This window comes from Mytilus edulis, chromosome 14 (assembly GCF_963676685.1).
Source record: "Mytilus edulis chromosome 14, xbMytEdul2.2, whole genome shotgun sequence".
Taxonomy (NCBI): Eukaryota; Metazoa; Mollusca; class Bivalvia; order Mytilida; family Mytilidae; genus Mytilus; species Mytilus edulis.
In genome coordinates, this window is record NC_092357.1 from 33,794,346 (window position 1) to 33,807,415 (window position 13,070).

At 31.0% G+C, this 13,070-nt stretch overlaps 1 protein-coding gene across 1 annotated transcript in view; it reads right to left on the reverse strand.

Moving 5' to 3' along the window:
- LOC139504138 (uncharacterized) overlaps nt 1–9,909 on the reverse strand; it is a 46,774-nt gene extending 36,865 nt beyond the window's left edge. Inside the window, exon 1 of the mRNA XM_071294198.1 lies at nt 9,735–9,909. Within this exon, the coding sequence (XP_071150299.1) occupies nt 9,735–9,909 (175 nt within the window). The remainder of the gene's footprint in view (nt 1–9,734) is intronic.
- Nucleotides 9,910–13,070: the final 3,161 nt, after the last annotated feature.

Sequence of the window (13,070 nt, forward strand, 5' to 3'; positions counted from 1 at the left end):
ATACAAGACAAACAAAGGCCAGAGGCTCCTGACTTGGGACAGGCGCAAAAATGCGGCGGGGTTAAACATGTTTGTGAGATCTCAACCCTCCCCTTATACCTCTAGCCAATGTAGTAAAGTAAACGCATAACAATACGCACATTAAAATTCAGTTCAAGAGAAGTCCGAGTCTGATGTCAGAAGATGTAATGAATGCATATTTTGTTTTGTTTTTGATAGAAGAATGATGTGTCTTACCTTAGTTTAAACATGCAATGTTTCTGTTCCTGGTCGTAGTATTAATTATTCATTTTACATACAATAAAGTACCAAGCAAAACGGCTCTTAAAAATCGAAAATTTTCTACTTATTTTGTCAAAAAGATCTCCCCAAAATCACCTTAAAGGATGTAATGAAACACTTTAGTATTCAAAACCATGACTTTCTCGATTTTTATTTCATTAAGATTTGTATGTGACTGTTTGAATTGTTTACAATAGTTTCAGTAGTAGGTGATTTTTACACACAAAAACACCCCTAAAATATCGATGCTTTATAATAATGAATTATTGTTTGGTAGATGGCACAGGAATTCTACCCCACTACATTTTAAAATTTATCAGTAAAATAATAACTAGAGGCTCTTAAGAGCCTGTGTCGCTCACCTTGGTCTATGTGCATATTAAACAAAGGACACAGACGGATTAATGACGAAATTGTGTGTTGGTGATGGTGATGTGTTTGTAGATCTTACTTTACTTAACATTCTTGCTTCTTACAATTACCTCAATTTATAATGAACTTGGACCATTAGTTACAGAGTAAAATATTTTGTTAACATTTACATAATTATTGAAAATTGACCTTTAAGGGCAATAACTCCTTACGGGGTCAACTAACCTGTTTGGTCATGTTGACTTATTTGTAGATCTTACTTTGCTGAACATTATTGCTGTTAACAGTTTATCTCTATCTATAATAATATTCAAGATAATAATCAACCAGATGCTCCGCAGGGCGCAGCTTTATACGACCACAGAGGTCGAACCCTAAACAGTTGGGGCAAGTATGGACACAACATTTAAGCTTGATACAGCTCTGAATTTGGATTGTGATTAAAAAGTTGACACAACATAGGTTTCTGACACAGAATGAATGTGGTCTAAGAACTTAAACTTAAAAACTTAAAATTTTTAAATTGGACATTTACCTATTATGGTCCAATATCTAAAATCTAAATACATAGTTAGATTCAGCATATCATAGAACCCCAAGAATTCAATTTTTGATGAAATCAAATAGTGTTCAATTTTAGACCCTTTAGACCTCAATGTGGATCAATTTGATAACCGGGCCCAAATATTAAAAATCTTAATACATGGTTAGATTCAGCATGTTGAAGAACCCCATATATTCAATAAGTTTAATTTTTGACACTTTGAACCTTAATGTAGACCAATTTGAAAAAGGGACAATACTGTGCAATTGAATATTTCTTGCTATTGCGCAAAACTGTGCAATTGAACATTTCTTGCTATTGCGCAATTCTGTGCAATTAGATATTTCTTGCTATTGCGCAATACTGTGCAATTGAAGATTTCTGGCTATTGCACAATACTGTGCAATTGAAGATTTCTTGCTATTGCACACTACTGTGCAATTGAAGATTTCTTGCTATTGCACAATACTGTGCAATTGAAAATTTCTTGCTATTGCAGAATACTTAATGTAATAAGTTTGGACCCTGATTTGGACCAACTTGAAAACTGGGCCCATAATCAAAAATCTAAGAACATGTTTAGATTCAGCATATCAAAGAACCCCAAGACTTCATTTTTTTTTTAAATCAAGCTATGTTTAATTTTGAACCCTTTGGACCTTAATGTAGACCAATTTGAAAACAGGACAAAAAATTAAGAATCTAAATACACGGTTAGATTTGGCATATCAAAGAACCCCAATAATTCATTTTTTTATGAAGGCAAACAAAGTTTAATTTTGGACTCTTTTGGCCCCTAATTCCTAAACTGTTGGGACCAAAACTCCCAAAATCAATCCAAATCTTGCTTTTTTGGTCATTAACCTTGTGTTAAAATTTCATAGATTTCTATTTGCTTATACTAAAGTTATTGTGCAAAAACCAAGAAAAATGCTTATTTGGGACCTTTTTTGTGCCCCTAATTCCTAAACTGTTGGGACCAAAACTCCCAAAATCAATCACAATCATCCTTTTATGGTCATAAACCTTGTGTTTCAATTTCATAGATTTCTATTTACTTAAACTAAAGTTATAGTGCGAAAACCAAATGTCTTTAGACGACGACGACGACGACAACGTCATACCAATATACGACCAAAAAATTTTTGCGGTCGTATAAAAACAGCAAAATTACCTTAAAAATAACCAATTCAGGGGCAGCAACCCAACAACCGGTTGTCGGATTCAACTGAAAATTTCAGGGCAGATAGATCTTCACTTGCAAAACAATTTAACTCCTGTCTGAATTGCTCTTAATGCTTTGGTTTCAGAGTTATAAGCCAAAATCTACATTTTAGCCCTATGTTCTATTTCTAGCCATGGCGGCCATCTTGGTTGGTTGGTTGGCAAGTTCACCGCACACATTTTTAAACTAGATACCTCAATGATGATTTTGGCCAAGTATGGTTAAATTTGGACCAGCAGTTTTAGAGGAGAAGATTTTTGTTAAAGATTACAAAAAAATACGAAAAATTGGTGAAAATGCCTATAAAGGGCAATAACTCCATTTTAGTCATATCAACTTATTTGTAGATCTTACTTTGCTGAACATTATTGCTGTTTACACTTTATCTCCATCTTTAATAATATTCAAGATAATAGTCAAAAAACGGTATAATTTCCTTAAAATTGCCAATTCAGGGGCAGCAACCCAAGAACCGGTTATCCGAATCGTCTGAAAATTTCAGGGCAGATAGATCTTGACCTGATAAACAATTTTATTCCATTTCAGATTTGCTCTTAATGATTTGCCTTCAGAGTTATAAGCCAAAATCTACATTTTATCCCTATGTTTTATTTTGAGCCATGGCCGCCATCTTGGTTGGTTGACCAGGTCACGCCACACATTTTTTTTAACTAAATAATGATGATTGTGGCCAAGTTTTGTTTAATTTGGCTTAGCAGTTTCAGAGGAGAAGATTTTGTAAAAGTTAACGACGACGGACACTGGACGCAAAATGATGAGAAAAGCTGTTGGCCAAGTGAGCTAATAATTAAAAAAATAGATACTAAATATATACTAACCATCAATAGCATAATTACATTCTGGCATCAGTGTTTTCATCCAGTGTCATCTAATGACATATATATATGTACACTGTACCATCAGCATCTCTTGTGGCTGCAAAATATGTAGCTTTCAATTTCATAAATGTTTTCACGACCTCTTCTCAAAAAATAAAACATAAATCATCAAAGACTATTTTCCTGGAGTTGAACATTGTTATTATCATAAAAAATATTGATACAATTTCTTTAAATCTGACAAATTCAAGCGGGGGGTAATGATTGATACCTCCTTTACCCTGAAGATTTAGGTCTTTCAGGGTTGCTAAAATACCTTGTTTGCGTCCTTGTAATCAGCGTCAAGCATAATTTCCTAACTACTATATAAATTTGAATAGTATCTGTTGATTCTATGTCTGCCGTTCCATTTTTTCATACCAAATAACCCTGAACAACGACCCGAAATTTCATTTGAACTTTAAATTTACTTTCAGACAAAACTTCATCAAGTAATGATAAAACAACACAACGTAATATCAAAGTTCCAAATAAAATAGGTGTCGCGTTCCATATGGAAACCATACATTGTATTACAGTAGCACTGCTAGTATAATAATCGGATGCATTACTAGCTTAGCTTCATTTTTTTCCCGTCACGACAATATAATTCCATAATGAAGAAGTAAAATGAATTAGTTTCATAAGAATCTGCCTATGGTGTGTTTTCGTAGTTGCCTACATTTTTTACAATTTTACCTATTATGTCTGTTTTCTTTTGTTCACGCATAGTTGTCAATATAATTGAATGTGATGTGACTGTCATACAAGTCAGAAGTTTAGCTAGCTATAAATATAAAAAAAAAGGAAAATGTGGTATGATTGCCAATGAGGTCCGTGTATATTTGCGTCCATTCGTTTTTCATTTTGAAATATCAAAAACAAAAAACTGTTACAGTATATTACAGAACAGAAAACTGGCTATCTTTGCTGTAAATACAAGTTAAAAAGCTGACATGGGTTACATTAAAACTAAAAATCCCAATCCCACGGCATCAATTAATCTAAAAAACATACGAGTATGACCTTTAACATTGGATGGTTAAACTAGCATTGAGCCGTATCCAGGTCCTAAATAGAAAATAAAGAGATGTGGAGTAAATGTACACAGGACAAAATCGCACTAAATATATAAAAAAAATACAAATAATTAATTAACAGGGCTTTTATTCCTGTTCTTCATCTTGAAAGTAGCTAAAGGGTCTTCAACGAGGAACCGGACAATTGATACTCATTATACAAAAGTAACATAGGTTAGTGCATCGGACTACAAAAGCAAAAGTTCCTTGTTCGATCCCTGTTCCGAGGAGAACATTTCCTTTCCACTATTAATAAATATGTTTAAACTAACAATAGCCACACACTTGACTATGTGGATTACATTGTTTTTTCTTCATCCTACATATGTCTTTTGATACATGTGAATACTAAAAATCTTACACTGTATCTATGTATTTTGCTCCGATCATTTTGTATAATTTTTTCCAGTTCTTCTGGGGTCCTTGAGTCCTTCCTTCGCCAACAATATAGTTTACTTTTGTTTGTAATAGAGGCTAGTTACGCTTCTGTATTATCATCTTAGATCAACCTCGAGCTCTCCAAACTTAAAAGTAAAGATCACGCATCCTTATTGTTAAGATTGATAAAGACTTTTGTGTTTAATTATAGTCAATTGTGTAAAGATGTTAATATCAGTGAAAATACACCTACTTCATGTAATTGTAGTACCCCCGAATATATTTATGGACCCATTTCCCATGTTATAACAGGAGATCTTAACATCGTTCAAGACCGAGAGTAAAAATCATTCCTCAGTAAAGGACCTAAATATCGTCCGCCGTCAATTATTAATTGGAATGAGTGTCGTAATATCATCCACGACTCACTCCATATTTACTGTATGAAATGGATAAAACGCGAAAAAGCTGACAAAAAATCTTTTTTTTTAATTCAGTAATGAAGATAGTTGATATACGTATTCAACATTTTAAAGAACATTTTACTATTAACAATAACCACAATAAACCTATTTCTCGTATCAAACATAAACTAAAAGAACTAGCCAAGAAATTTGTTTTGGTCCCGGCCGATAAAGCTGCTAATAATATTATTATTGTTTGACGTAAATTTTACATTGCAGTTCTGAAAAAAGAAATCACCAATTCACCAATATTCCAACTGACTCCATTTTCAGAAAACGACATCTGTTACAAACATAAACTTCTAGCTACCGCTTTACAAGCAGAGCCACATACAATGAAAGTCCCAACTATGTATTGGCTTCCGAAGCTACACAAAACACCTTACAAATATAGATTTATTTCGTCTACAAGCCATTGTTCCACTACTAAATTGTCTATTCTTCTTACCAGGACACTTGGTACAATTACAAACCTGAAAATAAATTGTTCAAATAAGGCCTTCGAAAATAGTGGAATTAATTACTTTTTGAATGTCAAGAACTCGTTGGAAGTACTTAATAAATTGCATGCTTGTATTGGTGATTTTGAATCTGTTCAAAGTTTTGATTTTTCAACCCTGTATACCGCATTGCCTCACATTCTCATTAAGAAAAAAATCACACACCTAATTAAATGAACATTTAAAAAGTCAGAATGTGAATATATATGTTTAAACTTTGCCATTTTTTAGTAGCAATAAACAAAAAAAACTATGTCAATTGGACATGCTTTGATACTATATATGCCCTTGAATTTTTACTAGATAACATTTTTGTTCGCTTTGGGGATTCCGTATATCGTCAGATTATCTTCCCTTGTCACCATCTTACGGTGTTTATATATCTCAACTTGTACGATTCGCTCGTGTATGTAACAATGTTTTAGATTTTAACGAGAGAAATTTATGTATTACTGAAAAATTATTACACCAGGGTTTTCGATATCACAAACTAGTCAAAACATTTACTAAATTTTATCATCGGTATAAGGACATCATTCGTAAATATAGCTCAACATACGTTCAGGTATTTCACATCCAATTTGTTATGGAAATATTCTTTATAAAGCACAAAGGTGTCAGTATTCACCTCAAAAACTAACAAAACCTTTGAATGGACTTATTAAGAAGGGATATAATTACAATACTGTTGTCAGGTCATTAAAGATTGCATATTTTGGCGTTAATATTGATTCACTTATAAGGTCTTTGCATCGGAACTAACACATTTATTAAAAAACCAGTTGTTGGCATGACACGGGTTATGTTCTTCTCATATATGTTATGATGGTATGATACTAAACCCCTAACGGGAAGGATTGTGCCTGATGTTCATATGATGAAATCATAATCTTTCAGTCAGTTTAATTGAAGTCTGGAGCTGACATGTCAGTTAACTGCTAGTAGTCTGTTGTTATTTATGTATTATTGTCATTTTGTTTATTTTCTTTGGTTACATCTTCTGACATCAGACTCGAAATTCTCTTGAACTGAATTTTAATGTGCGTATTGTTATGCGTTTACTTTTCTACATTAGCTAGAGGTATAGGGGGAGGGTTGAGATCTCACAAACATGTTTAACCCCGCCGCATTTTTGCGCCAGTCCCAAGTCAGGAGCCTCTGGCCTTTGTTAGTCTTGTATTATTTTAGTTTTAGTTTCTTGTGTACAATCTGGAAATTAGTATGGCGTTCATTATCACTGAACTAGTATATATTTGTTTAGGGGCCAGCTGAAGGACGCCTCCGGATGCGAGAATTTCTCGCTACATTAAAGACTTGTTGGTGACCTTCTGCTGTTGTTTTTTTATGGTCGGGTTGTTGTCTCTTTGGCACATTCCCCATTTCCATTCTCAATTTCATTTTGCATCCGTCGACATTTTCTTCAATTAGAATAGTATTTTTCTGACAACCGCTGTTCCTGTATACTTTAAGGTCGACCGGGCTAGTGTTCGTGTCAGTTTTAAAAGTAGTTACCTCCCTTGTTAGTGTGGTGTTGTCATCAATCTATTTATTTGTACCACCTTTATATAATATTATATTGTACAATTTAAATATGTGATTCGTTTAATATTTAAATATAATAAATTATTCTTTACCAAAGATATAAACAAGGTAATTTGAAAGTCTTTGATTACTTTATCACCGTAGTTCAATTCAGAAGTCATGCGGTCTATCTTGTCTACATTATGTTGAATGAACACCGGGGTGTTTACATTAGCAACATTTACTATCAATGACTGTACATCAAGAAAAGAAAACATTTTACATTATAAATCGAGAAATAAAATTATATACAAAACTCTATGTTCATCCTTTTTGTTTAAGTACGTAACAAAAATCGACAACATTGTCAAATTTCATTCTCTGAAGCATCTTTAAATGAATGACAAATGACAACATTGTCATCTATTGAATGACAATTAAACAGTATGGGGAAAATAAATTGAATACTCTTTCGTTTTTCGTTTTTTTGTTTTTGTGAAATCAAAAATGAAAAATGAAAACACTTTCATTTTTCGATTTTAGTTTTTGGGGATCAAAAATGAAAAATTAAAAATTAAAACACTTTTGTTTTTCATTTTGGTTTTTAAGAAATCAAAAACGGAAAATGAAAACACTTTAGTTTTTCATTTTGGTTTGTAAGAAATCAAAAACGAAAAATGAAAACACTTTCGTTTTCGTTTTTTGTTTTTGATATTTCAAAATGAAAAACGAATGGACGCAAATATATACGGACCCAATGAGACAACTCTCCACAAGAGACCACAATGACATAGAAATTAACAACTATAGGTCACCGTATAAATCCAGGTTCAATCCACCATTTTCTACATATAAGAAAATCATGAAAATGTTATTACCAAGTCAGGAATATGACAGTTATTATTTTTACAAAGTAAAACAGCTCTTCAACTTCGTACTTTATTTGGCCTTTTAAACATTTTTTGATTCGAGCGTCACTGATGAGTTTTTTGTAGACGAAACGCGCGTCTGGTGTAAATATAAAATTTTGGTCCTGGTATCCATGATGGGTTTTTATACACCAACAACCAAAATCTCGATGCTATATAGCAGGTATGGGATTATTAAAAATGTAATGATAATTAAGTGTAATGCATTACATTTTTCCATGTTATTGAATGTAATGTGTAATTGAGCATTTTTTGAATTACATGTAATGGTAATTTGATTAATTACATTGAAAAAAGCATGTAATGCTCAATTACTTTTAAATTACATTTCAATTACATGTACTGTTATGGTGTTAAAGATAAGGATTTGTGTTTTATAATATAAATTGTAAAATTATATCAATTTATTTTTCAAATATAGATATCACATCCTTTTTTAATTTATGAAGTCTCTTATTTATTCTGAAGTTTTTATATTATTTATTTGACCTACAGGACTTTTTTTAATAGTCTTATAATTAAAAAAATATGAGGATCATATATTAGTGTTGTTCAGTTTTTAAGAAAGATCTTTTAACTAAATAGATTGATAAGTAATTAATCACCTTGTTTAACAAAAACAAAAAATGTGTCTCTGTGAATAATCTTTCTTAGACAGTTCATTTAGAATTTAAAATCACTGCACACAATCATTTTGTCAAATTAGTATAAACAAAAGGACTATAGAAATAAGAATTAACAGCTGTAAAAACAAACAGCAATTAATCAGATTAAAATGTCCAGGGGCAATGCCACTATTAGTATTACATGCATTTTATCTAATAAGCAAAATATTGCTAATATTTAGACATTATATACATTGTTTGTACTAAAAATTATTTTCAATATTGTAACAAGCACACTTTTTAAATATTTTTATAGAATTTTTTTTACTTTTAATCAATTTTTTTTTATTAATTATGTTTGATTTAAATGACTGCATTTCTGAGATCTCAAAATACCCCTTGATGTATTGGCAAGTTAATAGGAACAAATTCCCTATCCTATCAATGTGACGATCTTGTGATCATGGAACTTCCATGTTCTTATCAAGGAATATCTGCCACATTAGCTCCTGTCGAAAGACTATTTAGAATTGAGTGTTCAGACCAGAAAGATTCAGACTAAATAACAAAACATTAAAATAACTAATGATTATCAAATGCAATGCTCAAACTATGCTTTCATGAATAAATTTTCACATGCATTGTATAAAAAATGTATAATATTGTTAAAAAATGTCATGATGAAATGTAATGTGTAATTTAATTAATTACTTTAATTAGTAAAGTTATTGTAATTTAATGAATTACATTTCCAAAACTGTGTAATGTGTAATTAGTGTAATTGATCATTTTTGCAATGTAATTTGTTATTTAATTAATTACATTCCAATGTAATTGACCCATAGTCTGCTATATAAAAATGAAGTATCGTTTGGTAACTATCACAGGAAATGTACCCCACTGCATGTTACAATCGCAAAGTAAAATAAATAAAATAGATACTATTGATACACTAACCATCACTAGAATACATTCTTCCATCAGCTGTGTTTTCATCCGGTTGATGATTTTTTGTCAATGTATCTAATGACAAATATATGTACACTCTACCATCAGCATCCCTTGTGGCTGCAAAATCAGTAGCTTTTAGTTCATAAATGTTTTCATGACCTCTTCTCCAAAAGTAAAACATTAAGTCATGAAAGACTATTTTGAACATTGTTATTAACATAAAAATATTCATTTAATTTCTTTAAATCTGACAAATTCAATTGAGGGGTAATGATTGACGTTTCAGGTCTTTCGTGGTTGCTAAAAATACCTTGTCTGTGTACTACTAAAGAGTATCTGTTGATTCCATGTCTGGCGTTCCCTTTTTTCATAGCAAATAACCCTGAACACCGACCCGAAGTTTAATTTGAACTTTAAATTTACTTTAAGACAAAACTTCATCAAATAGTAATAAAACAACACAACGTAATGTCAGATTTCCATATAAAAAAGGTGTGCATGGAGTTCCATATGGAAACCATACCCTAGTATTATCGGATGCTTTACTAGCTTAGATTCATTTTTTGTCTGTCACAACACTATAATTCCATAATGAAGATGAACAAATAAACTAGTTTCATTAGAATCTGGCTATGATGTATTTTCTTCGTTGTTCTCCGATAATAAGAATATAGTAACTGCTGCCCAAGGTTTAATTTCAATGAGAACAATCTTATATTTTTCAAAATTTTATATAATTGACTATGCTTGATTTTTCAAACTGTTATATAAGCATGTTTGTTTTTATATAAACAAAGCAATTATACATATCATATGTAATTACTGGGAGAACAGAATTGAAGAATATCTCATAGAGAATCCAAACCCAATGTGTCAAGCAAGACATAATTAATTGATCATCTGTAATTAATAAACTGAATTAATCGTACTTTTACAAACAATAATTATTTTATTTATATAACTGAACGAAACTTTACATGTTTATTTGATGGTTTGTAACTAAATAAATTAATATCCAAGATATCCACAAAATGGAAAATTTTTTGGTAGTATAAGAGACAGATGAAAGCTAGAGCGATCATATGCTGCTTCATTTTTACAACGTAACATTAGGTTTGACTTTTTAATCTTATTTTTTCAAAAAGATTTAGGGTATTAGTCAAGGAGACAACATCCTAAAAAAACCGGTGACATACATACAGCTTAAAAGGGTAAATCGTTAATACTCCCCATGGGTTCAAATAATGTGGAATTGCAAAACAAAACACTAACCCTTCTACAATGTAGCTATAGAATGAAATCACAAAGCACATATTATATGAAAGAAGTATATGCATTATTTACTTTAAAAATAAGGTTGTAACAGTCAATCTCAAGTTTTTTTTATTAAATTGCACGCGACGAATTTGATTTTTTTGGTTGTGTCTCCGCTGAAGAGAATACTCGCCATTGCGTAACTGTACTATGATAAAAACAAAAAAATGTTTGTCTTTCATATTTGCTAATGCTTTGTCTATATCCCCTTTTGTGTTCTTTATACATAATGACTTTGCTATTTTTCAAGAAGAAATTCACAATATGCATATGAGCAAGGGAACTTTATAATCTAGACTCTGTAGAGAATATGCCTAAAGATCTATTGGCTATATTCTGTTTATACTTTGAACGACAACAAACAGTTTATATCGACCTGTCTGACGATTACATGTACATGCTACGACAAACGCTCGATTCTACATCATAGATAATGATAACCTCACCATGAACCTATCAGGGTCGAGATTCGGACCAGTACTTAAAATCTTTAAACCCTTTATGGGTTGATTCAACATAGTTGCCTTTTTGTGTTTCTTTTTTACATATTTGTTTGGTTTAATAGTGAATAGAATTGGTGTACCCCGATATTTTATATTTTTACCTATTATATCTGTTTTCTTTTGTTCATGCATCGTTGTCAATATAATCCAATGTAATGTGACAATCATACAAGCCAGAGGTTAAGCTAGCTATATATATATAAAAAAAAAGGAAAATTTGGTATGATTGCCAATGATACAACTCTTCACAAGAGACCAGAATGACACAGAAATTAACAACTATAGGTCACCGTATAAATCCGAATATTTTTGTGATTTTACTCTGTTATAAACATATATACGCATTTCTGTTGGTTTAGAAAACTTCAATATGAATCATGTTGTCTTAATACATTTGAAGTTGATGCTATTTACTTACCAACAATGTCTGACTTTTTGTCCAATGATACCCGATAATAATTTCCACACAACAGTTTAACTACCTTTTAAATACCTAAAAATACACATCAAATGGATTAATACTTTAAATACTATTTTTGGAAGTTAACAGCTATAATTTTGTAAACAGAACTCCATTAAACAGGTGAAAAAGTAAGGATCCAAAGAGGTGAAAAGTTTTAAATTCTGGGTTGTCAATCAATTCTTTTATTGTTGTAATTATTATGATAATAATAATGATATTATTGTTACTATAATTCTTATCATAATTATTACTATTAAAAACTACTATTATTACTATCAATACTATTATTATAATTGTTAATATTATCATTATCATTATCATTATAATTTTATTATTATCATTATCATTTGTATTATTATTATTATCATTATTATTATTATTATCATTATTATTATTACAGCAAGACCAAGTGACAAATATGTTAAATCAATCACATGTCATCACATAGCCTTCAATTATATGCAAGACCCATTGCATATAGAAAACAATTTGTATGCATGTTTTTTGTTGTTGTTTTTTTAAGTGGAATGTTGTGTCTTACGTCAGTTTTAAACATACAAGGTATCCATCCCTGACCGTAGTAGTTATCAATTTTATGTTTCATTGTACATGCTGTGTACAAAGTACCAAACAAAATAGCTCTGAAAAATTGAAAATGGTCTACTTATTTTAAAAATTCGCCTAGAACGTGTATATAAACACTTTAGAACGTTAAACCGTGAATAACTTCCTCGATTTTAATTTCAGAAAAACATGTATGTGACTGTTTGAATTGTTAACAATACTTTCAGTGTTATGCGATTTCTACACACTAAAACACCAACAAAATCTCGATGCTATATATACATGTATATTGGTAGCTGTCACAGGAAATGTACCCTGCTGTATTTTACTATTTTAATGTAAAATAAATAACATATATGTTATTTATATACTAACCATCACTAGAATACATTCTGCCATCAGCTGTGTTTTAATCCTGTTGATGATTTTGTCGATCGTTCATCTGATAACATATATATGTACATGTACACTCTTCCATCTGCTTCCGTTGTGGCTGCG